The sequence below is a fragment of the Psammomys obesus genome, unplaced genomic scaffold, assembly GCF_907164565.1.
Source record: "Psammomys obesus unplaced genomic scaffold, mPsaObe1.curated_primary_1811, whole genome shotgun sequence".
Lineage (NCBI taxonomy): Eukaryota > Metazoa > Chordata > Mammalia > Rodentia > Muridae > Psammomys > Psammomys obesus.
The window spans coordinates 10,355,285-10,377,331 of record NW_026585698.1 but is presented as its reverse complement, the minus strand read 5'-3'; the positions used below and the strand labels follow the sequence as shown (position 1 = coordinate 10,377,331).

Below are 22,047 nucleotides of genomic sequence, written 5' to 3'. Positions count from 1 at the left end.
TTTCTTTACCTTACCTGGTTCTTGTGTCTATGCTTAGAATTACATTATTGCTAGATCACTAGCCTTCAACATGAAAATGAGTTAAGGCCTTCTAAGCACTGAGTAGGTGTTTCCTTCCCATTCCCTGGTTTTTGATACATACATACATACATACAAACATACATAGATACTCACACATGCATACACATATACACATACTTTATACTCACACACACGGAAATCAGAATATTCCCACCCTTTTTCTTTTCTGGTGTTTTGATAGCATCTTGCTAGGCTGGCCTTGACACAGCCCTCTGTGGCTCAGCCTTCCAAGTGCCGAGATTACAGGGGTGAAACAATATGCAGTTAGGATTCTCAAGTGTAGCTTTTCTTCTAAGTTGTAAAAACTAAGCCTCAAAGCCTTTTTAGGAATGCAGAGTTCCAGGCCTCTGAGGACAGGTGTGCATGCCTGTCAGCTCAGCACCCAGGAGGCTGAGGCAGGAGGACTAAAGACCAGCCTAGGCAACATGGCTATCAGGCCAGCCCAAGGTACACACCAAGCAAGAGCTTGCCCCGACACATACAGAAAGAAAAGGAACACACATGTTCTCAGGAGAGAACTGGGTCTGTACATCAACAGCATAACGGAAAGAGAAAAAGAGAAAGTGGGGCATAGCCTGAGCACCGGAGTGTCAGACTGACAGCTAGCTGCCATGTCTGTAAACCTGAACACCACTTCACTCTGAAGAATATATATATATATATTTTTTTTTCCAGAGCTGAGGACCGAACCCAGGGCCTTGCTCTTGCTAGGCAAGTGCTCTACCACTGAACTAAATCCCCAACCCCTCCACTCTGAAGAATATTACTAGAAGATTCCTAAAGTGATTTCAGTAGAATGACGCTCAAGTAAGAGTAGGGCAGTCTTGAGACCCGTTTACGTAAAGATCGAAAGCATTTTTCTTCAAGACAGTCGTCTCCAGTAACGAGATGGCTTTTCAGCCACGCCCCTCTGGGTCCAGAGTGGAGCAGCGTTTTCCCATGTGTCGGCTGCAACCAAAAATGAACTGTTGACTGAATGGAAGGAGGAAGAGGCTCTGGGGATACAGGAAGTATTGATGTGGGGCTGGTCTCCAGCTGATACAGCCTGAGAGCTACCCACAGACCTCAGAACTGTTCCTGTCACAATCTGGAACCTAGTCCCTAGCTCCCAGCCACAGCTGCAGAAATGCGCAAATGTCTGACAGGAGCTTGACCACGGCACTGTAATGATAACCTGCTTATGACAGTCTCCAGATCTTTAGCACATGGCACAACATGTAATTCCCTTTGTGAAAAGTGAGTGTCCCCTTTGGTGGGCTAGAGGCATGTGCAGAAAAGTTCCTGGGCTCCATTCTGGTTGCTAGTTCTGGTCCCAGCATGGCTCAGCTTTTGTAAGACACCCCTACATCCTTACAGTAAAAGGTCCTTCTTGGTTAATTAAATGTGCTTGTTTGCACAATTTATGCTCACACACTTTTTAAAAACTGATAGCACTTAAAGCAATTTTTAGAAGCAGGAGGGAAAATAAAGTTCAAATGTCAGCCCCACCATATGTGTTAGCCTGTATCATCTGAGATGCCCCTGTGCATACACAGATTACAGAGTCCAGCAGAGGACCACCACGAAATAGAGGCATCATGGTCCAAAGTGCTCAGGATGTGTCAGGACAGTTCCATAAGTGCGTCACCTGACGAGGCACTGTTGAGGTACAGAGGCAACAGCAGGAAAGAAAGCCTGGTCTTCCACAAGTACCATCTTCTTCAGCACAGTGCCTGGTGCCGCCTATGCGCACTGAGCACTCTGCGAGAATACATCAACTCTTAAACACGAGCATGACTGACAGGCATGAAGACCCATGCTAGGCCACCATGTGTATAAGCCAAACTTGAGCATCCAGAATAAATACAAATGCAGGCACTTCCATGGAGCAAGCACTTCCCCTTCCCAGTAAGACAAATACAATGTAAAAGCCACAAAACACGAGGGCACAATCACAATTCTGCCAGGCACCTGATAATAAGAGACTCTCCACCCAGAAGCTAATCCTAAACCTTCGCCCACAGTTAAACATTAACAAGAACATCTATTTATTACATATTAATTTTTATCTCAAGCTGAAAACAGCTAAGACGGCAAAATGCAATCTGATGGCCAGGCTCAAGCAGCCCTTGCAGGTGCTCGGCCATGGCGCTGTATTTCCCAAGTCTCCTCACTTCCCACACAGACACTCCTGCTCACGCTTCTGCCAACTACACCAGTGTCTCCCTACTTTCCTCCTGCTAAAGAAAGCCTTATGGATCGGTTTTGATCGTAGACAGAAAAAATACTGCAACAGATGTGAGAACTGTTTTTCTGATGCTGTATTTTTTTTTTTTTTTAATCTGCTATATACGTAGCAAGGAAATGATGGCAAAAAAGAAAATGGCCGGGCATGGTGGAGCACACCTTTGACCCAGCACTCTGGGGGCAGAGGCAGGTGGATCTCTGTGAGTTCCAGGACAGCCACGGCTATGTAAAAACCCTGTCTCAAAAAAAAAAAAAAAAAGGCTGAATTATATACACATATTGTGTAAATGTGTGTAGATATATAATGTTTATGTGCCACTCACGGCAAAAGGGGAAGGGAAGATGCCACAATAGGAATTATGTCTACAAGCATGTGTTGGACAGACTACCATGGACATGGTTGCATATGCCTTTAATCTCAGCATCCAGACAGCAAAGGCAGGCCAACCAGGGCTACACATCGAGACCTGGTTTCAAAAAAATAAAAAAAGGACCCAAGGGCAGTTACAATGGTCTGTCAGGTAATTACTCTCAATTCTATTCTCAGTCATTAATATCTGCATATACTTGGGGCTAAGACCTTTAAGTCAGAAAGCAAGACAGACAGACAGAAAAAAAAGGGGAGTGGAAGAACCCAACACTGCTAATCTAAAAATCTGCACTCCAATATGGGCTGCAATCTAAAGGTCTATGAGCACCAACGTGGTGCCACAAGTGGAAAACTCCACGCTGGCCTCATAGGTTACACCACAGTATAAACCAGGCACACCACAAATTACAAAAAAAAAAACCCCAAAAAACTGGCTTCAGCTCTCACCAAAGTGAGTCCCAAGTCTACGGCTGGGTCCTGTCACCAAGACACCTCTGTATGTGCAGAAACTCCCAGCCTGGAAACAAGTTAGTCCTGAGCATCTCGGGGAGGCAGCCCTCACCCTCAGGTCCACAGAGCCTCAGCTCACTTGCTTTTTCGGAACTGTGAAGTCCAGGTGGTTCTTAACTTCCTGTGCAGCCCTAGACTGACTACTATCCAGCTAGAAACACCCACAGGGAGGAGCCAAGACAACCCACCCCCTCACACCCCCCCCAACCTATAGTGGCATTCGACACACTAAATAAGCATTACCCTGTGCTTCAAGACCCACATTAGCACATGCAGCTTTATTAACTGAGCACATCACCCGACTCCAAGGCAGACCCACAGGACATCACTTCTTCATGGCACTTCCCAGGGTTTCCCAAAACACGGAAAGGTAAAGCCCGTGGGTTGGGAGTGAGGCAGGAGACAGAAGCTATGCGGGGGTGGGGGTGTACTTCTGTTTGGTTTGGTTATTAATGTCTGAAGGGACATCTGTAAACTAATATGGTGCTAAGATGTACTCACATAACTGGAACAGACTGATCAGTTAATGTGTACCATGTCATTTAAGAAAATGGTGGTAAAAAGTGAAAGTACCGGTGAGTTTTGTTTAGAGAAGAGAGGAAAGGAAAGCACACTCACTCCTTGCTTTCCAGCCTTCACACGGACCTTTCGTAAAGCCCCCTGGGAACTAAACCACAAGATATACTTAAAATGCATTACCGTTTGGTGCGGTGGGAGGGGACCAGACGCCGTAGTATTTGGGCAGGTGTTTTCGCAGCTCCAGGAGAACAGCATCGGCACAGTCAGCAGCGTAAACCTGAACAGAGGGGCAGTGCTGGTCAGCTCTCCATATGCCTCAGGAAGACCGAGTGTAACAGCCTAGTCACTCATCCAGGCTGGGTGGCAACCAGCAGGGAACCCGAAGGAATGGTTAGCGGCTACTTAGAGCACATCATCCTGGTGACCTATGGCGAGCACTCTCCCGGTGGTAAGTCCTGCCCATCAATGTTTCCCAACTATTCTGCCACTATGTGAGTTGTACGTAACTGACACCAAATTCAAAATAATTCTCCCACAGGCAAGTAACTTCTGGCTGGGGGAGGGGCGCACCTCAGCTAACAAAAATTTTGAGCCATGTCTATTTGTAATCTTTTCATTCATTCATTCATTCATTCATTCATTCATTCATTCATTCATTGTGTGTGTGTGTTTAGAGGACAACTTAACAACACCAATCCTTTTCTTCCACCATGTAGGTCCCAATCAAACTCAGGATTTCAGGCTTATAGGCAAGCTCCCTTACTGGCTGAGCCATCTTGACAGGCCCCTTGAACTATTTTTAACATGTGCCTGGTTTTCTCACTAAATAACTTAAATATTTTACAAACTGTTTACCTTATGTCTATGAAGCAAGTTTTATTTATTATAAAATTTGAGGGACAGCTTTAATATATGCCTAAACGACATAATTTTGAAATGTATAGGATAGAATTTCATTTACCAGAAGGTGAACCTCACATATAAGAGGAAAGGGAAAGAAAATAAGTTACTGTTTTGTTTTTTACCCGAAAGCCACCAAGAGATGTGGACTACTAGGTGAGCAAGCCATGTTCCCGAGTGTTGACACACCTCACTCAACCGCTCACGCTGCACTGAAAACTACAATGCAACCTGCAAGCCCAGGATTTTGACATTTCTCTCAGGGGGGAAGAGAGCGAATCTCCACTTCTCAGAACCAGTCATGGTAACCCAGCTTAGAACATGAACATATCTAGAGACGGCCTACAAGGAAATCATCGTAGTGAAAACAAGGGCATGCCACGCTGAGGGTGTTCTCAGAAAGCACATTAGGACATAAACCCACAGAAGAAGATCTGAGGAGACAGCCTGTGGACAGGAAAGAGTTCCTTCTGGAGGAACTCGGAGTGTGGCCGGACCAGGAGGCTAAGTGTGAAAAACTTAATCTCTGTATTTGAGGCCAAACAACTGGTGTTACTTTGTTATGGCAGCCCCAGACAGTGAGTACAACACCCACCCTTTCACTCCTTCTGTTAGGGGACAGCCACATGGAAGAGTACTTTCAGAGGGTCAGAGACAACACAGGACAGAAGGATGGGTAAGGACGGAGGGAAAAAAGAGCTCTCAGTGGGGTGGAGGTGCCTTTCTGCTCTCTTAATCAGGGTGAGGAAAATCAATATAAGCCCAAATAAAACCAATCAAGGGCTGCGCTTGTCAGTGCAAACCTGTACTCCCAGCACTTCGGAAAGCGGCTTTGAGCTTGAGGTCATCCTGGACTTCATAGTAAGTTTCCTAGGTTATAGAATAAGACCCTTTCTCAAATTAGCAACTGGAGAAAGCACAGATCTAAGCTGGGCCTCCTCAAAACTCATGGCTTTACCAACCCAGTGAAAAGACAAGTGCAGAGTGGCAGGGAACACGTACGAGAAGGTGCTTGTTCGGGCTTACATCCACAATGCATTATGGTAAGGATGCAACCACGCTTTCTATATTCTCTGCAAATGCAAAATGGGGGGCGGGGGGAGAAGGCTGAACAAGAACACACACACAAGACTGCAAGCTCATGGAAAGAGAGTGGATCTGTGGCTGGTGGACAGGGAAGGTGGAGCCACGTGGCTAAAATATTTTTGCAGTTAAGAAATAATTGGTGGTCATGGAACACTGTGAATGCACTAAAAACACATCCTGAGTCATATGATGAATTAGGTGTTAGGAATGAGCCCTTCTCCCACTGTGCGGAGAAACTCTGAAGTCTCCAAGAGGCAGAGCACTGTGGCTAAGGCAGGAGTGCCGTGAGTTCTCTGCCAGCCTTTGACACAGCAAAACAAGCAAGCCTCTAAGAAGCTATGATAAAAGCGGTAACTTAGCATTTTGGAGTGACAAACTCTCTCGTTTAATGTTTTTCAATTGTGGGTCACGACCAGTTGACTGAAATCAATTCAGTGACTCAGAAGAAGAATCTTCAGGCTGTGAAGCGGAACAGAAAATACCGGGTTGTAGTAGGAACACTGGGAAGTAAGCCTCGTTTCCGTGAAGCTTGCTTGTCACGCTGGGACCCAGGACACGCTGTCAAACACGTTTCTCACTGAGTCACAGCGGACGACAAACGAGCCTGTACAGCAACGAAGCCTCTCCTACAGCTTACCATGGTATAAAACTCCAGCTCTCTCGGGCCCCGCGGCGGCGGCTGCAGCTGTTTCAGAACTGTCCCATCCGGGTGTTGGAGTATGCCTGCACAACAGAAATCGGGCATTCTCAATGCTTTGGTTATGGTGCCCTGTCTGCTCCTGAAATGGCAGGTCAACCACTTTCATAAAATAAAGGATCACTGTCACTTGCTCCAGAAGGTTTAACATTCAACCAACATTTTCAATATTTGTTACAAAGAGAGACCAATGCATGCTTAAGCCCCTTAGCTTCATCACCTTCGATTCTTCTCCTTTAGAAAGATTCTCTTACAGACCCTGAATTTTCTAGAAACTTCTTAGTAATAAGACTTTCTATGATATGTTTATGGCTAAATTAAAAAAAAAAGCAGTAATACAAACCCAGCTCAGTTTTATAAACAAGAAAAAAACGGGTGTTTACAGTAGCCACATATGAATTTCATATTTGGCAATGTTTTGTAATTCTCTCAGCTTCCCAGCTCAGATCCACTGTGCACAGCCAGGAGAGGTCAGGAATGCCTTTTCATAATCCATCCATGCACTACCAGGGTCTTTTTCCAAGTCACTGTATGCATACCACCACAAGCCCAATCCATGTTGAGTAGGAGCTCTCGATACAAACTGAAGATCTTAAACCTTTATGGATCGAGATTTCACAGAACGATGACAAATGGAACAAGGTGTGGTTTACAGTATTTTATAAACTACTCCACTTGAATCTATACTTCTTTTTGGCAAGTGGCATGAAATTTTTAACAATAACAAAAGTAAATAATTTAAAGAGTGAATCAAAGCAGAAGTCTCAGGCAAGCTTGTCTAAGATCTAGACATCAACAGACAGAAGGAAGGGAGACAGTAAGCTGAAAGGAAAGTTTGGCTGGTAAAAAGATTTGGGGAACATCAGGATTAGTCTAAAAGGACCGACAAGAAACCTGTTTCTGAAAAAGGGAATTTAGGGCGAGAATGCCCTCAACCATGCAGCTATGAAGAATGATAGATGCACAGCAGCCTGGGTAGAATCCCACAGAGAGACACCTAGTCATCAACTGCCAGCAGAGAAGCTCAAGGTCTTCACAATCGAGAGCTGTTAGGGGTTGATCTGGTGCTGCCATGTATTCAAATGTTAAATACTGGACCCCAAGATCGGGTTGCATCCCAGACAAGCACATTCTCAGTCATATCAAGTGATGTTGTGTAAACTTTGCTTGCCCATATTCTCTGACTGGGTAAACAAAGTTGCTGACAGCTTATAGCTAGGCAGAAGAGAAATAGGTGGAGCTCAGGATCCTGGGCTTGAGGTTAGAGAGGGACTACGAAATGAGGGTGGGGTGGCGGCACAGACAACACAGACACAAGAAGCATGAGAGGAAGACACAGAGAAGGAAGTTGCCATGGGGCAGTATGGACCATGAGCACGTGGCCATGAGGGCTACCTGATGGAACATAAGCACCTCAGGCAGGAACAATTATGACAAACAACGTTGGGTGGGTGTACAGCTAGGAAATAGCAAAATACCATAGAGGGTTATTGTGGCTTAAAGCTTTTATACACCGAAAAAGTCTCTGTCTCGATTATTTGGGAACTAGCTGGGGTAGAGAAGCCCTCTAGAGTGTAAATCCCTTCCACATCAGGGAGCTTCCCAGACACACTTTATTGACAGGTGATCAGGCAACTGCAGCCAGCTGTGTGGAATAGCAGACGATCCCAGGCTACAACCCCACAGGAACAGAAGATCCTACAAAACAACCAAGTTTTCTGAGAGAACTAAAGATGGTAAATCCCAGTCCTGGTCGAATGAACCAGATCCAACTAAACTGCAGCATCTGAGACCAAAGTCAAAGCAAGCTCCACGCTGTTAGGACAACCAATAGCCATTAACTAAGACAAGGCATGATTCTCCTGAGCCCTGCAAAGACGGGACAGGCCCTTTAGAGGGAACAGCAAAACCACCTACCCTGCTTCCCAGTGTTCTGAAAGCAGGACGTCCTGTGTTCACTGGCAAATTACAAGGCATACCACAGGACAGGAAGAATGGCGCATAATCAACAGATGCTGATGTGAGGCGACCACATGATTATCACTAGGAAGCAAGCACGTTCAACAAAAATCCCATGTATGCTACAGAAACTAGAGAAAAGTGCAGAGACGGAGAGAACCCAAGCAAATTCCAGAACTGAAAAACAAACAAGAAAAAAAAAAAAAAACAAAGAAAGAAAGAAAACCACAGCATGGAAAGAAAGAGAGAGAGAGAGAGAGAGAAAGATAGACAGAAAGAAAGACCACAGCATATGAGGTGGAAATAAAATAATTTGGGAGTAGGTCAATAAATTATCATAGAAGAAAAGAGCAAAATGAACCTTAAAAGATGCCAACAGCAAGCAGGGCCTATGGGGAGGCTGAGGAAGGCCCACCACAAGTTCAAGGCTAGCCAGAGTAGTATTAAGACCCTGTCTCAAAATAAAAGGGGAGCTGGATGTGGCGGTGCACGCCTTTAATCTCGGGGCTCTGGAGGCAGAAGCAAGTGGATTTCTGAGTTTTTGCCTGGTTTACATAGCATGTTGCAGGACAGCCCAGGCTACAATGAAGTTTCATAGTAGTAGTAAGTAGTAGTAGCAGTAGCAGTAATAATAGTTACAGGGAAAGGGGCCAGGAGTGCTGGCAAGTGCCTTTAGCCCCAGCTCTCAGTTCCTGGCCAGCAACAATCAAAGGGGCAGGAGCATGTAAGGTGTAAGGGTGTGTGTCTCTGAGGCAGGGGCATAAAAGGCAAAGTAAAATAGCTAAGAACAATCCTCTGGCAAGCCAGCCCCACAGGAACTAACACCTATGGCCTGTTTCAAGGACATGAGGAAGCTGAAGCTGCTGTAACAAAATGCTTCAGATGGCACCTGAGATAAGCCAGTAAGTACTTCTTGTTTCCGATCACAAGAAGCAGCTGAAGTATCCAAGCTCTTAGAAAGCAGAATGGAGGCTGACCCGGGCTAGCAGCAAGGACAGGCAAGGGTTCAGCAGGTACAGAATTCTCAAAGATGAAGACACCCCAGGGTCTCAGGCTGGGGCAGGAGAGCTGCTCAGCAGCTGAGAGAGCCTACTGCTCAGCAGATGCCAGGTTCAGCTCCCAGAACTCTCAGGTGGCTCACAACTGGTGCCCTTTTCTGCCTTCCAGGGGGAGCTGCACACACAGAGAACAAATAAACTCATGCAGGCGCACATACATAAAAATAATACGTTAACAAACAATACATTTTACAGTGTGCAGACTGGTACTACTGTAAACTATTGTTTGACACTGAGGCTTTTACCACGATAATCACAGTAGTAAGATCTTAGCATCTAAGAAAGCACTCAGAAAGATCACAACAACAACTTGTTAAAATGTCTGTGAAAGGAAGCCTGGTATGGTGGCACATGCCTTTAATCCCACAACTCTGAGGCAAAAGCAGACACAGATTTCACATTCCAGGCCTACCAAACTCCAGGCCAGAAGGCTTCAGAGACCCTTTCCTGTCTCAAAAAACAAACAACAAAAACAAAAACATGCTGGGATTAAACTTGTGAGCCACCATGACTGGCTAAGAGAAGGAATTTTTACTTCAGTCTTCTTAAGTGTGTGTATTCACGCCCAGGTACATGCTTGAGTGTACATCTGAAGAAATCAGAAAAGGGCAGAAGATCCTTTGGTGCTTGAGTTACAGCAGTTGTGAGCTGACTGATGTGGGTGCTGAGAATGTGATCTTAACCACTGAGCAATCTCTCTAGCGCCAAGAAAAGGAATCTTTTCATATTTAAGAAAGACATTCCATAATGACACCGCCAGATGAATAAGATACAAAATTACAGACGTGTAACAGGGCTTATAATAACATAGCTTCGAGATACAGGAGCAAAAATGGACAGAGCAATAAACAAACTCATAAAGACTTTCCTGGTATTTGATAGAGAAGGCATTGTAACAATATGTAAAACCTGAACAGTAAAAAATTGACCAACAATATAGAGAAGCTGTATCCAGAACCTGTGACTGCAGTCCCAGCTGAGATAGAAAATCCTGCACAGTCCAGTATGGTCTGGAAGACAGGACAGGAAGAAGAACTTTGTCCAGCAGAACATAGGAGTCCTTCAAGCAAGCCCCAAATGGACAAGGATTTGAAATGTGCAGAGGATGTCCTCAAACCACAGCAATAGCAAGGCATGTGGGGAAATGCCAAATAATAGGAAAGTAACCAACACCACCGTAATTACAATGCATTGAAACCACAGGAGAAAGGAGAGAGGACTCGGTGTGTTAGCGAAAACAGCACGTCAACGTTTGCACAGTGCAGCTCACAGTGAAATGTGTAGCTTTGAATATTTCTAACAGGAGCCGCTGGTGGATGGCTCAGTGGGTAAGGGCACTTGCTCCTAGACCTAAGGACTGGAGTTCAATCCCTGTAAACATGGTAGAAGGGAGAACCTTCCACAAGTTATCTGCTGACCTCCACATAGGCACCCTGTCTATCCCCTACCACCACGAAATAAATGTAAAAAGAAGGCATTAGATATTTCTATCATTTAAGAAAAGGAACCACACTTAGTGTGTTGTTACATAAAGAAAGATGTATTCAAATAAATACTGATGAACAAAAAGCCAACTCAATAAAACCTGGATGTTGGGCACGGCAATCCCTGTACTCCATGGCAAGAGAGCAGGGGCAAGAGTTAAAGGTCAGCCTGAGAGATGCAGTGAGAACGTGTCTCAATAAATAACTTTGTCAGAGATCAACAGACAAAAATCAATGAAATCAAAAGTGACTGATCTAGGAAACTGGAAAAATCATGCTAAACAGATTAAGGAAAAGAGAAGATAAATGATCATTATTAGGAATAAATGAACATTCAAAGGGATGGAAGAGACATGAGGTTACCATCAACAAATGTCATAACATCTACAAAAGAAATTCTTTTAAACACACAGTATTAAAATTGACACAGGAAGAAACAAATCCAGGGGGCAGGGCTTGGGCAGGGGCAGCTGAGTTCCCCCTGCATGACCGTAACTCTGCATTTAATTAATCTTCAGCATTGAAAAGAGAGTGGGTAGGGGTGGGGAAAAGAGAATGCAAATACAGCCAAAATGGCCTCCTAGTGACTGTTCCCAACACAACAATATCAAACAAAAATAGCAATAGCAATCTCATCAAATTTCTCAGGAAACAAGATAGTATCTTTCTCAATTCCTTTTTGTTTGCTTTGAAGGCAGTCTAGGAGGGTTATGGTGAGACACTATTTAGCCTAGAATGACTTTGATTCCAGGCTTGCCTTGATCAATCTGAGTCAGCCTCCTAAGTACTATTCTCTATATTCAGTTCTCCATATGAATGGTCCTCAGCCTGTGGGTTGCGACCCCTTGGGGGGGGGGGCATATAACAGTTGTTCTCTTATCAGATATTTACATTAAGGTTTATAAAAGTAGCAAAATTATAATTACAAAGTAGTGATGACATAATTTTATGGTTGGGGTCACCACAAGATGAGAAACTGTAGTAAAGGGTTGCAGCATCAGGAAGGTTGAGGACCATTGCTCTCTATCAAATAGTGTAACTCTGATTTCTAGAAACTCCAACAAAGATGGCTAAAAAAAAATCTATGGACCACAATCTCAAATAAACACTACCACAAGCGCTGGGAATAGCTTCCCCACACCCTACTTAAGGAGGTTGGGAGAAAAGGGTATCAAGAGTTCAAAGTCACCTGACTAAATAATGGACTCAAGGCCAGCCTGAGTTATTAAGAGATTCCATCTTAAATAAAATAAACAAACAGGGGACTGGAGATATGGCTGCTCTTCCAGAGGTCCTGAGTTCAATTCCCAGGAACCACATGGTGGCTCACAACCATCTGTAAAGGAATCTGATTTCCTCTTCTGATGTACATGAAAACAGAACACTCATACACATAAAGTAAATAAGTAATATTTTGAATAAAATAAACAAACATAATTTGCAAACAATTTTTTTTTTAAATGGTAAAGGAACCGGAGAGATGGCTTGGTGGTCCAAAGCACTTGTACTTGCTACTCTTCCAAAGGACTCAGGTTCAATTCCCAGCACCATCATGACTCACAACTCCAGTTCCAGAAGATCTGAAGCCCTCTTCTAGTCTCCATGAGCACCAGAGGTATGTAAGTGGAGCACAGACAAAACAGGCGAAAAAATAAAATAAAATAAACAACAATAAAAAGCAGAGGACAGGTGCCGCATGAGGCCATGTCTGATCAGCCTGAACTACAAAGGAATTCCAAGCTAGCCTAAGCTACAAGGTGAGACCCTCTTTCAAAAAACAAATTTTAAAAGGGTAAAATTAGGGCTGGAGAGATGGCTCAGAGGTTAAGAGCACAGCTGCTCCTCCAAAGGTCCTGAGTTCAATTCCCAGCAACCACAGGGTGGCTCACAACCATCTAAAAGGAGATCTGGTGCCTTCTTGTGCCATGTAGGCAGAACACTGTATACATAATAAATAAAGCTCTTTTTTTAAAAAAAGGTAAAATTAATACAGCAATGAACAGTTTTCCAGGGACAAGTTTATTTAGGATTTCAAAAATGAGAAAACACAGTAAGGCTTTGAGAAGATGGAGTCCTCATAGAGATGGGAGACAAGGCCCCAAGATGCTGCTGGGCTCAAACTACAAGCCAAGCCCACACCCAGGGACAGGCTGCTCAAGCTTGTGCACGGCTGGGACCCTGCTGCAGCCTCCAGGATGTGCATTCACGCACACACATGCACACAGGTAAACGCACATGACCCCGATGCATGAAGGCTGTTTCTTACTTCAGTCTGCTCAAACGACAAGCAGAACATGCCCAGCACACACACACCTGGAATCCAGATTCAAAATGCCACTCATCTCTAAAGACACAAACAGTTCCTTCCCGTCCCAGCGCCGGAACAAGGGAGACATAAAACAAGCATGCATCATCTTTTTATGCCAGAAACGGAGAAGATACTTCAAAAGGAAAAAACAGGAAATGTCAAAAAGACACAGGAGCAAGCCTCCAGAAGCTGCCACTGTCCAAATTTAGGAGAATGGCATTTTGGTGATGATTAAAAGTAGCAGCAACAATATGGGTAATATCCGCTGACTGGATTCTGAGACATCCTGGTCCATCCTGGAAGAGAATGCATGAGAAGAAAAGTGCAATGCACGATGCCAAGTGCTGGAAAAAGACAGGAGTACTTCCGGGTGTAGCCTTCACAGGGGTACATGAGTCTGGCAACTCTCAGTGGATGCTTGCAGCACTGCAGAAGTGAGGAAAGGGGTCTATTACCCTCAAGGACTCCTCCCAAGTTACTTAATTACAACGGCAAAAAATGGCAACTCCGTGGTGGAAATGACAACAGCTGACACTTAGCCACATGAGCAAGGCACTGGCAATGCCACTAATAACCGGTACCTTACAACTCGGGAACACGTGAATTCACACAGCAAAATCAACTGAACCAATGGTTTAAAGGTGTGTGAAAATATCATATCTCACATGCTGTATATGGGTCATGGCTATCTGGTGGAGCAGTGAAGACCCACAATCCTGAACTTGGGGAGCAAAGGCAGAAGATGGATACACGGTCATCCTCGGCTTCATGGTGAGATCCAGGCCAGGGTGGCCTCCATAAGACATTAAAAAAATAAAGGGTAGACGGCTCAGCAGACAGAGCACTTAACTGTTCACGTGAGGCCCCAAGTTAGATGCCCTGAACCCACGTACAGCCTTCTGGGAGGCAGAGCTGACAGATGCCTATGGCAGCTGGCTAGTCAGTGAGCTCCAGGTTTCGTGTGAGACCCTGCCTTAATGAATGCACTGGGGAGTGATAGAGGAAGACAACTGATACCAACTTTGGCCTGCACCACACAGATGCATGTGTGTGCACACTATGCACACACACACAGGAACATGCAAGGGTAGATGGACATAGAAAACACACACATGCGATTAAAAAAAAAAGGAGGCTGGGAAGATGAGTAAGTTGGTAAAATGCTTGCTGGGTAATATGAGGATCTGAGCTCACACCTCCAGGGCCCACAGGACAGGAATGCCTATAATCCCTAGAGGCTAAGGCAAGGGGGCATCCCTGGGGCTTGCTGGCCAACTAGCCTAGAGCCCAAGTTCCTGGCTCAGGGAGAGAGCTGGCCTCCCATACGAAGGTGGACGGAACTAGAGTATAAGATCCTACTTCCGAACACAATACATGCCCTCGCTGCAGGGCACAGAGAAATGAAGGTGGATACAAAGGTTGGAAACTGCCTCTGTGCTGGCTAGCCCTCAGCTGTTGCAGAAGGCACCATGCAGGCAGGTCTGGAGAACTGTCACTAGTTTTCGAACTCAGTGGTGGGCCTGACGTGTGACAACACCGACGGCTGTGCCAAGTCTGCTATGGGAGACTTACTGGATTGAAGGCCCTCTCCTGGAAGGGAATTAATTTCTGGTACTGCTAGCTCAAGCTGGGAGGCCATAGCCCTTGTGGGGAATCCACTGTATGTGGTTTTGCTAAACAGACATGACATGCCCTCCAAAGCACCCTTTAAGGATGTTTACGCCCATGGGGAAGGGAATAAGATGAATGCAATACCAAGAAAGACACTCAATAGAAACCTCTGGCGACAGGAACTCCACAAGGAGAGCAACAGAACCAAAAAATCTGAGCACAGGGGTATTTCCAGAGACTGAGAGACTGATACTCCAACCAAGGACTATGCATGGAGATAACCTAAGATCCCTGCACAGATGTAGCCCATGGCAGTTCAGTATCCAAGTGGGTTCCATTGTAATAGGAACAGGGACTGCCTCTGACATGAATTGATTGGCCTGCTCTTTAAATACCTCCCCCTGAGGGGGAAGCAGCATTACCAGGCCACAGAAGAAGACAATGCAGCCACTCGTGATGAGACCTAATTGACAAGGATCAGAAGGAAGGAAAAGAAGACCTCCCCTATCAGTGTACTTGGGGAGGGGCATGCATGCAGAGGGTGGAGGAAGGGAGGGATTGGGGACGGAAGGGAAGGAGGGAGAGAGGAGGAAGGGAACCACGGGGGGGGGGGGGGGGGGGGGGGGAAAAAAGGAGATGATACAAAGTGAATAAAGTGTAATTTAAAAAAAAAAAAAGAAAGAAACCTCTGGCTACCATACATGAACGTGTACACGTCACTTCCCACACATTCGCACATCATAATAAGTGAATAAAAGAAATTCATGGTTGAAAAACAAAAAAGGCTGGGCATTTAACTCCATGGTTAGTTCACAAGATTCTAGGTTCAATTCCCAGAACTACTTAAAAAACAAAACCAAAAACCAAAAAACAGTTAAGAGCCACTTCCCTGACACAGGAAATGACCCCTGGAATCTAATACCTGGGTGTTATGGGTGCTGGTATTGAGGCTTTATAGCTGGCAGGCACAGATTTCAAATCAATGTTACTATAAAAAGGAGGGGAAAGAAATAACAATTTTAAAAAATCTAATTTAAAAAAAAAAAAAAAACCAACCTTTTTAACAGCTTCTAATCTCATAATCTCTGTATAAGAAGCCTGACCATGGGTCTGGAGAAATGACTTAAAGGTTAAAGCATTTACTGTTTGAGAGGGCCCAGGTTCAGTTCCCAGCACCTATATCAGATGGTTCAAAAATCACCTGTAACTCCAATTTCAGATTGATGCCCTCTGGCTTTCATGGGTACGGCATGAATATGGCAGAGCGAAGCTCACGGAGGTATGCATATGCACACACACGCGCACACACACACAAGTTCGTGCAAATACAATAAATAATAAAAGACCTGACCTTGAACTCTTTACTGTAGGGTTGTTTTCTGTCAAACTTTGGGTATAGAAATTCTAAGAATTATATGATTATGTAGCAGAATAAATAGACTGAGAACATGGGAGTAAGGGTTCTCACTGGGGAAGAGGGAAAAGGCAAATTTAAGAGTCCAGAAAAGGAAGAATTTAGGTTGGGCTAAAAGGAAGAATTCAGGTTGGGCTGAAACTGTAGCTATGGGGTTGTAATCAGGTGCATCCACAAAGGGCCTACCAACAATGACACCCCAATGCCAACACCCCTAATACCCAGGTCTTAGGTTGCAGTGGTCATTTCCTGTCAGGGAAGTGGCTCCATGGCCCTGAGCTCAATCAAGGAATTGAAGCAAAATAAGAACAGCATTTGCCACTAAAAAGGGAGCCAGGGCAGCTGGGGAGGGGTGATGCCATTCTACGGTAACTTAGAAACGGAAAGGACATCCCAATGACAAAGTCTGTGTGGTCAGGTCTGACACCTGAGTCCCAGATGGATCATGAATACTGATGAACATACACAGAGGTAAAGAGGGGTGCTTTCTTAGAAAGCTGATTGTCAAGGGCAGGAGTAGAGGTAAGGGGAAAATCATAATTTTACAACTCTCTGTGGGACAAGAATCAAGTCAAAATCTAGGGGTGAGGTCCAACAGTGGTCCAGATACCCACTCTGCCTTCCCACAGACAGCTTACTCATTCTGGGGATAAAATCACTAATTACACAGTGAGAAGCCAGACCATGCTTCAATCAGATGATCAAAATTAACTGCTAATAAAGGTCAGACAGCTACCTTTGGTCTCCAGATGAATATTATGTTCCAGTCAGAAATTTACACCCTGAATCTCATCCTATGGAACCTTTGTAAACTCAGACTGGCAGGAACATTTTTTCATTAAGTGTGTGATGTGTATTCTTAAGCATCAACACCATTGGAGAGAAAGGGTGAGGCTTGGTTACAAGATAAAGTGAAGAAGACGCATGTCAGTGCTGGAGGTAAGGATGGAGGGCTGCTGTCCTGAGGAACATGGGTGGAATAAAACACATTATTCAAACGTGACTAAATGAGGATGAGGATTAGAACTACAAAGCTGTATCACTTAAATCCCCACATGCCATAAATACACTCTGGCTACAGAAGAGAGTATGCATTTTCTTAGGAAATCTACACAGAAGTGTCACTATATAAATGGCAGGACATATGCAACCTACTTACAGAAATTTCGGGGGGTTGGAGGAAGTCACGTGTGAGAAGGTGAGAACAGACTGGGTGCCATGACTACTTCTCTCTCTCTCTCTATCTGCTGTTCCTCTATCTCCTCATTGCTTTTTACTATGGAACAAGGAGACCAATGATGCAAAATAGCTGTGAGGCTTCCTATCACTAGTGTCATTTCAAACCCTCATTTTCCCCACATTTCTGCATACCAAATTTGGTCAAGTCACAAATTCCTGCTTTGTTCAAAATTTCAAGGGCTTTTAAGTGAAACTAGTGGTATGTGATAAAATACTAAAACAGAAAAGGGATTGCACATAAGCATTTAAGAACGCTGGAGATTTAAAATTGATACAGCTGCCGCATGTTGGTGATACGACGAGCAATGCGATACGGTGTCCAGGGATGTCTAGCGTATCTTCTGCTACAGCAAACACAAGTGCATCCAGCCAGGTAAGCAAACTCTGCTAGGTGCAGTCTGCACAAGACAACTCTCTTCAAAAGACTGAAGTGGGGTGAAGAAGAAGCTCCTAGATGGCTGCCAGGCCACCAGGCAGTAGCATGTTTAATGAGGGTTAGTCCCCCATCGCCATCAAGGAACATAAAGGAACATGGTTTACTACAAGTTACTGCACAGGTCAGAAACAAAACAAAAGCCAAAACAGCACGCACCATTGTAGTACCAATGAAGGTTCAGAATGCTGTCAAGGAGTGGTTAAGTGCTCAGACACAATGTCCCGAGGACGCAGGGAATACAGCCTCGTTGCTTAACCCTAAGGGGTCACAGTGAGGGGCACTACACTTTTCTTTTTCTAAAACATCATGAATGTTTTTATCATTTTCAGAAGCCAAACATTTTGTACCCCACGAACTAATGTTTTAATGTTCTCTGATGAAATACAATCTCAGCAAAAACAAGTCCTTGTTGCTCAAGTACTTGGGTTCTTTTTTCTTCTTTTTGTTTTGTTTTGTTTTAGACAGTGTTTCTCTCTGTGTAGCCTTGGCTGTCCTGGACTCACTTCGTAGACCAGGTTGGCCTTGAACTCACAGAGAGCCACCTGCCTCTGACTCCAAGGGTGATGGAATTACAGGCGTGTACCACTGCAGCAACTTGGGTTCTTCTAAGTTCCATGTCTTCATATTTTTAAATTAACAAAATCAACCTTTTTTTTTTTTTTTTTGAAGATAAAAATCAATCCTAAAATGAAAATTCCAGCTACGGAGTGAGAGTAACAGCACTTAAAAATGGTAAGAAATGCAAACGTGTTCCCAGGTTTAGGAAGAACTAAGGCAGTACAGAGTACAGTCTAAACCAGTGGTTCTCAACTCAGGGGTCATGACCCCCAAACACCCTTTCACCAAAGGAAAACATGAATATTTACATTACAATTCATAATGGTAGCAAAATTACAGTTATGAAGTAGCAATGAAAACAATTTTAAAGTTGGGGGTCACCACAACATGAGGAACTGTAGGAAAGGGTCGCAGCACTAGGAAGGTGGAGGACCCTGTTCTAGGAAATGTGACTGTGGAGGGGCAATAAGAAACAGTTGAACTTTGAACTGCTGACTACCTGCTATCTAGTTATGAGCACGGCAGATGAATATTACGGATTACAGTGTAAATATCTGAGAACCCCGAGCACCAAACATCAGACTGCTGACGCAACATGAAGAATTTGTTCTCTCAGTCAAAAGAATCTAGCGAAACAGAAAAAAAAAAAAATCTTAATACTAAAATTGGAGACTATCTTCTCTGAAATCTAAATTACAGATTACAGATAGAAATCCTGTCCAGGGGCAAACCGACTCCAGATATGAAGCACAGGAGGAAATATCTCAGTCAAGAACCTCAAGTGAGTAGTTTCCTAACTCTGACACAGTCTGTCAACATTTCCTGCACGTAGCTGGGTTCCAGTGTGTGCCTCCCACAAGCACGATACGGCAGGTGTTGCTTTGATTCACCCTATTGACGTGATGTTTAGCCAGGCTTGTCTTAAAATGCATTGCCTACACCCTCGGCTACTCAGGAAGATGGAAAGGTCGAGGCCTGCCTGGGCTACAGTGAGTTCCAAGTAGCACTTGGGGAGCCCCTGTCTTAAAAGGAAAAAGGAAAAGGAGAGCTAGGAGTGGAGGCCAGTGGTAATGCTCTTACCTAGTCTGTCTACGGTCTTAGAATCAATCCTCTAAACCGCTGGAGAGAGAGGAGAGAGAATTACCTTACCAGCCTAAACCTGAATCACTTTATCAGCAAAACAAACTGTCTCTAACGGTTGTTCCAGGTCAGATATCTGTAAGAGTCCCAAGTCCATCCTACTCTCCACATGTCCACCGCACCCATCTACTGTGAGTAGTGGGTTGGATTACGTACAGTCTCTGCCCTGGAGTAGACCCTGTGCTGTCCCATAAATCGCGAATTCACAAAATACATGGCAAATGCCAGGGAACGGTCTATAAAAAACGAACAAGGAAAGAATGCATATTTTATATGTGTACTGTTCCATGAAACAGCGGGGCGTGTAGCCTACCCAGGAGGCAAGGTTCTGCACAGCCGAACCACGCCTCCCAGCGCAATCAAAGACTCACAGAACCCTCCTCAAGGGACAGGGAGTGATCCTGGATGAGCCAAGGCAAGTTTAAAAACATATAGCACTTTGTTTTTTTTCTTCCCCTCCAGCGATGCAGCTGCACCGAGCAGAAAAAGCACAGGATTAGCACCGTATGCAATTGGGGCCCTTTTGCAATTACTATTCCCGGTAATAAACAGATCTGGAGGCTCCAGGAAGAATTTACTTCCCGGTCCAGGAAAGAAAACCAAGTTCCTTATTTTTACTAACAACGCCTTCTCCAATCAACACTCGCCTTCCCTGGGGCGAAAAGGCACGCCTCTCCTCGCCACCAGAAGCCCGTGGCTGTTCCTGGGGGCGCCAGGCTTCCTACCCCCGGGGACAGGGGGCGAGGGGGGCCCTCAGGACGGCAGGAGCCGGGAACTCGAGGCTGGGGATACCGGGGGTAGAGAACAGTGGAGGCTGGGAACGGACGGGTAGGGAACAGAAGAGCCGCGGACAGCTGTGACCGAGATGGGAGGCCGGGGACCGCCAGAGTGGGGACAGCTGAGACAGTGATCTGGAGGCCTGGAACTGCCGGGGTGGGGACGGCGGAGGCCAGTGACTGTCGGGGTGGCGACGGCTAAGCCCAGAGGACCACCGAGGCTGGGGACGGCGGAGGCCGAGGACTGCTGGAGCGGGGCACCGCGGGCGGAGGCCGGGGACTGCCCGGACAGAGCACTCACCCACTTTGTCCTTGCCGTACATGTGGCCAGCCACCTGATGCGACAGCGGCACGCAGCCTCCGAGCAGGCGCGGCACCGGCGGGCTGTCCCCGGTGCTTCCCGGCGGCCGCAGGCGCAGCGCTGGGGACTCGGCGGCCATCGGGGCGGCGACGCTCGGCGTCAGGCGTCAGGGAGGACCGGACGGCACCGCCCGCGCAAGCCCGGCGCGCGGACCCATGCCGAGACCGCGCTGCCCGCTCCGCGGCCCGCACTCCGAACCCCGGCCGCCCGCGCCCGGGATAAGGGCGCCGCGGCCCCGCCTCTGCCCGCCCCTTGCGAGCTCCGGCCGGTACAGCACCACTCTGAGCATGCGCAAAAGCTCCTCGACGGGATCCGGCGCCGCCGTGCTGAGCATGCCCAGAGGCGACCCGACTGGATCCGGGCCAGCGCCGCGCGGAGCATGCGCAGAAGCCACCCGCCGAGACCCGGTTCACCCGTCCGGGGAGCAGGACCAGGAGGTTGACCAGCGCCCAGGCTCGGAGTCTGAGTCCGCGGCTGACCTGCACTGAGCATGCTCAGGGGCTGCAGGAGGGGGTCTCTGGTCCCACCTGCCCACGGCTTGCTTCCTCACCGCCACCCCAGGACTTCCAGGGTGCGAACAGGCGTCCGGGCTCCTAACCTAAGGCTCGCCAGGTCTAGACGACCCGCAGCGGGGCAGCCCTGTCGCCACGTCCTGCCCCCTTGAATGAAGACGTTTCTGACACAGTCATCCCAATTCATTTAAAAAAAAGAAAAAAAAAAAACGGTTGTTGATTTTATGCGTATGCCCGTGCTCAGGGGGTAGCGTTCCTCGGAACTGGGGTAACAAACTTCGGTCCTAGGCAAGATGGGTGTGCTCATAATCTTTACTCCTCGGCCACCTTCTAAAACGCGTTTTTGTTCCCCCAAGCGGACCCCTCCCCTGAAGGGATGCAAGTTTATTTAATCACGGCGACGCTGGGAGCCCAAGGCAGAGCGCTGTGCGCGCTGGGCAAGCACGATGCCGCGGTGCAAGCCCGGCCCCGCTGAGCCGCCAGCTGAAGCAAGTGTCCGTTGTTGGCTTCCTCGGACCCCGGGTGGATGAGTGGCAAGGCCAGAGGCAGGAGGGAGGGAGGCCTGGCGTGGCTCGGGAAGGTTCTAGACGCGGTTCCATCCGTGCGCCCGCGCTGGCATCCCCGCGGCAGCGTCGGGCTTGGCGGGACCCGCGGCTGGGCGGGTCCCACCTGCGTTACCTATCACCGAAGCCGTCGGTTCGTCGCCCGCCGTACGGCGACGGTCCCGCGGGTGCTCGTCCTGAGTCACCTGGACCGCCTGTAAAGCCCGGACCGCAAAGCCCCCCCCCCCCGCCTCCGGGCG

At 46.6% G+C, this 22,047-nt stretch overlaps 1 protein-coding gene across 1 annotated transcript in view; it reads right to left on the bottom strand.

The window, feature by feature from the left end:
• Ipmk (inositol polyphosphate multikinase) overlaps positions 1-20,919 on the bottom strand; it is a 33,932-nt gene extending 13,013 nt beyond the window's left edge. The window contains exons 1-3 of the mRNA XM_055598937.1: positions 20,674-20,919; positions 6,330-6,415; positions 3,887-3,983 (exon numbers count right to left, since the gene is read on the bottom strand). Of these exons, the coding sequence (XP_055454912.1) occupies positions 3,887-3,983; positions 6,330-6,415; positions 20,674-20,812 (322 nt within the window). The 5' untranslated portion in view covers positions 20,813-20,919. The remainder of the gene's footprint in view (positions 1-3,886; positions 3,984-6,329; positions 6,416-20,673) is intronic.
• Between the last annotated feature and the right edge of the window lie 1,128 nt (positions 20,920-22,047).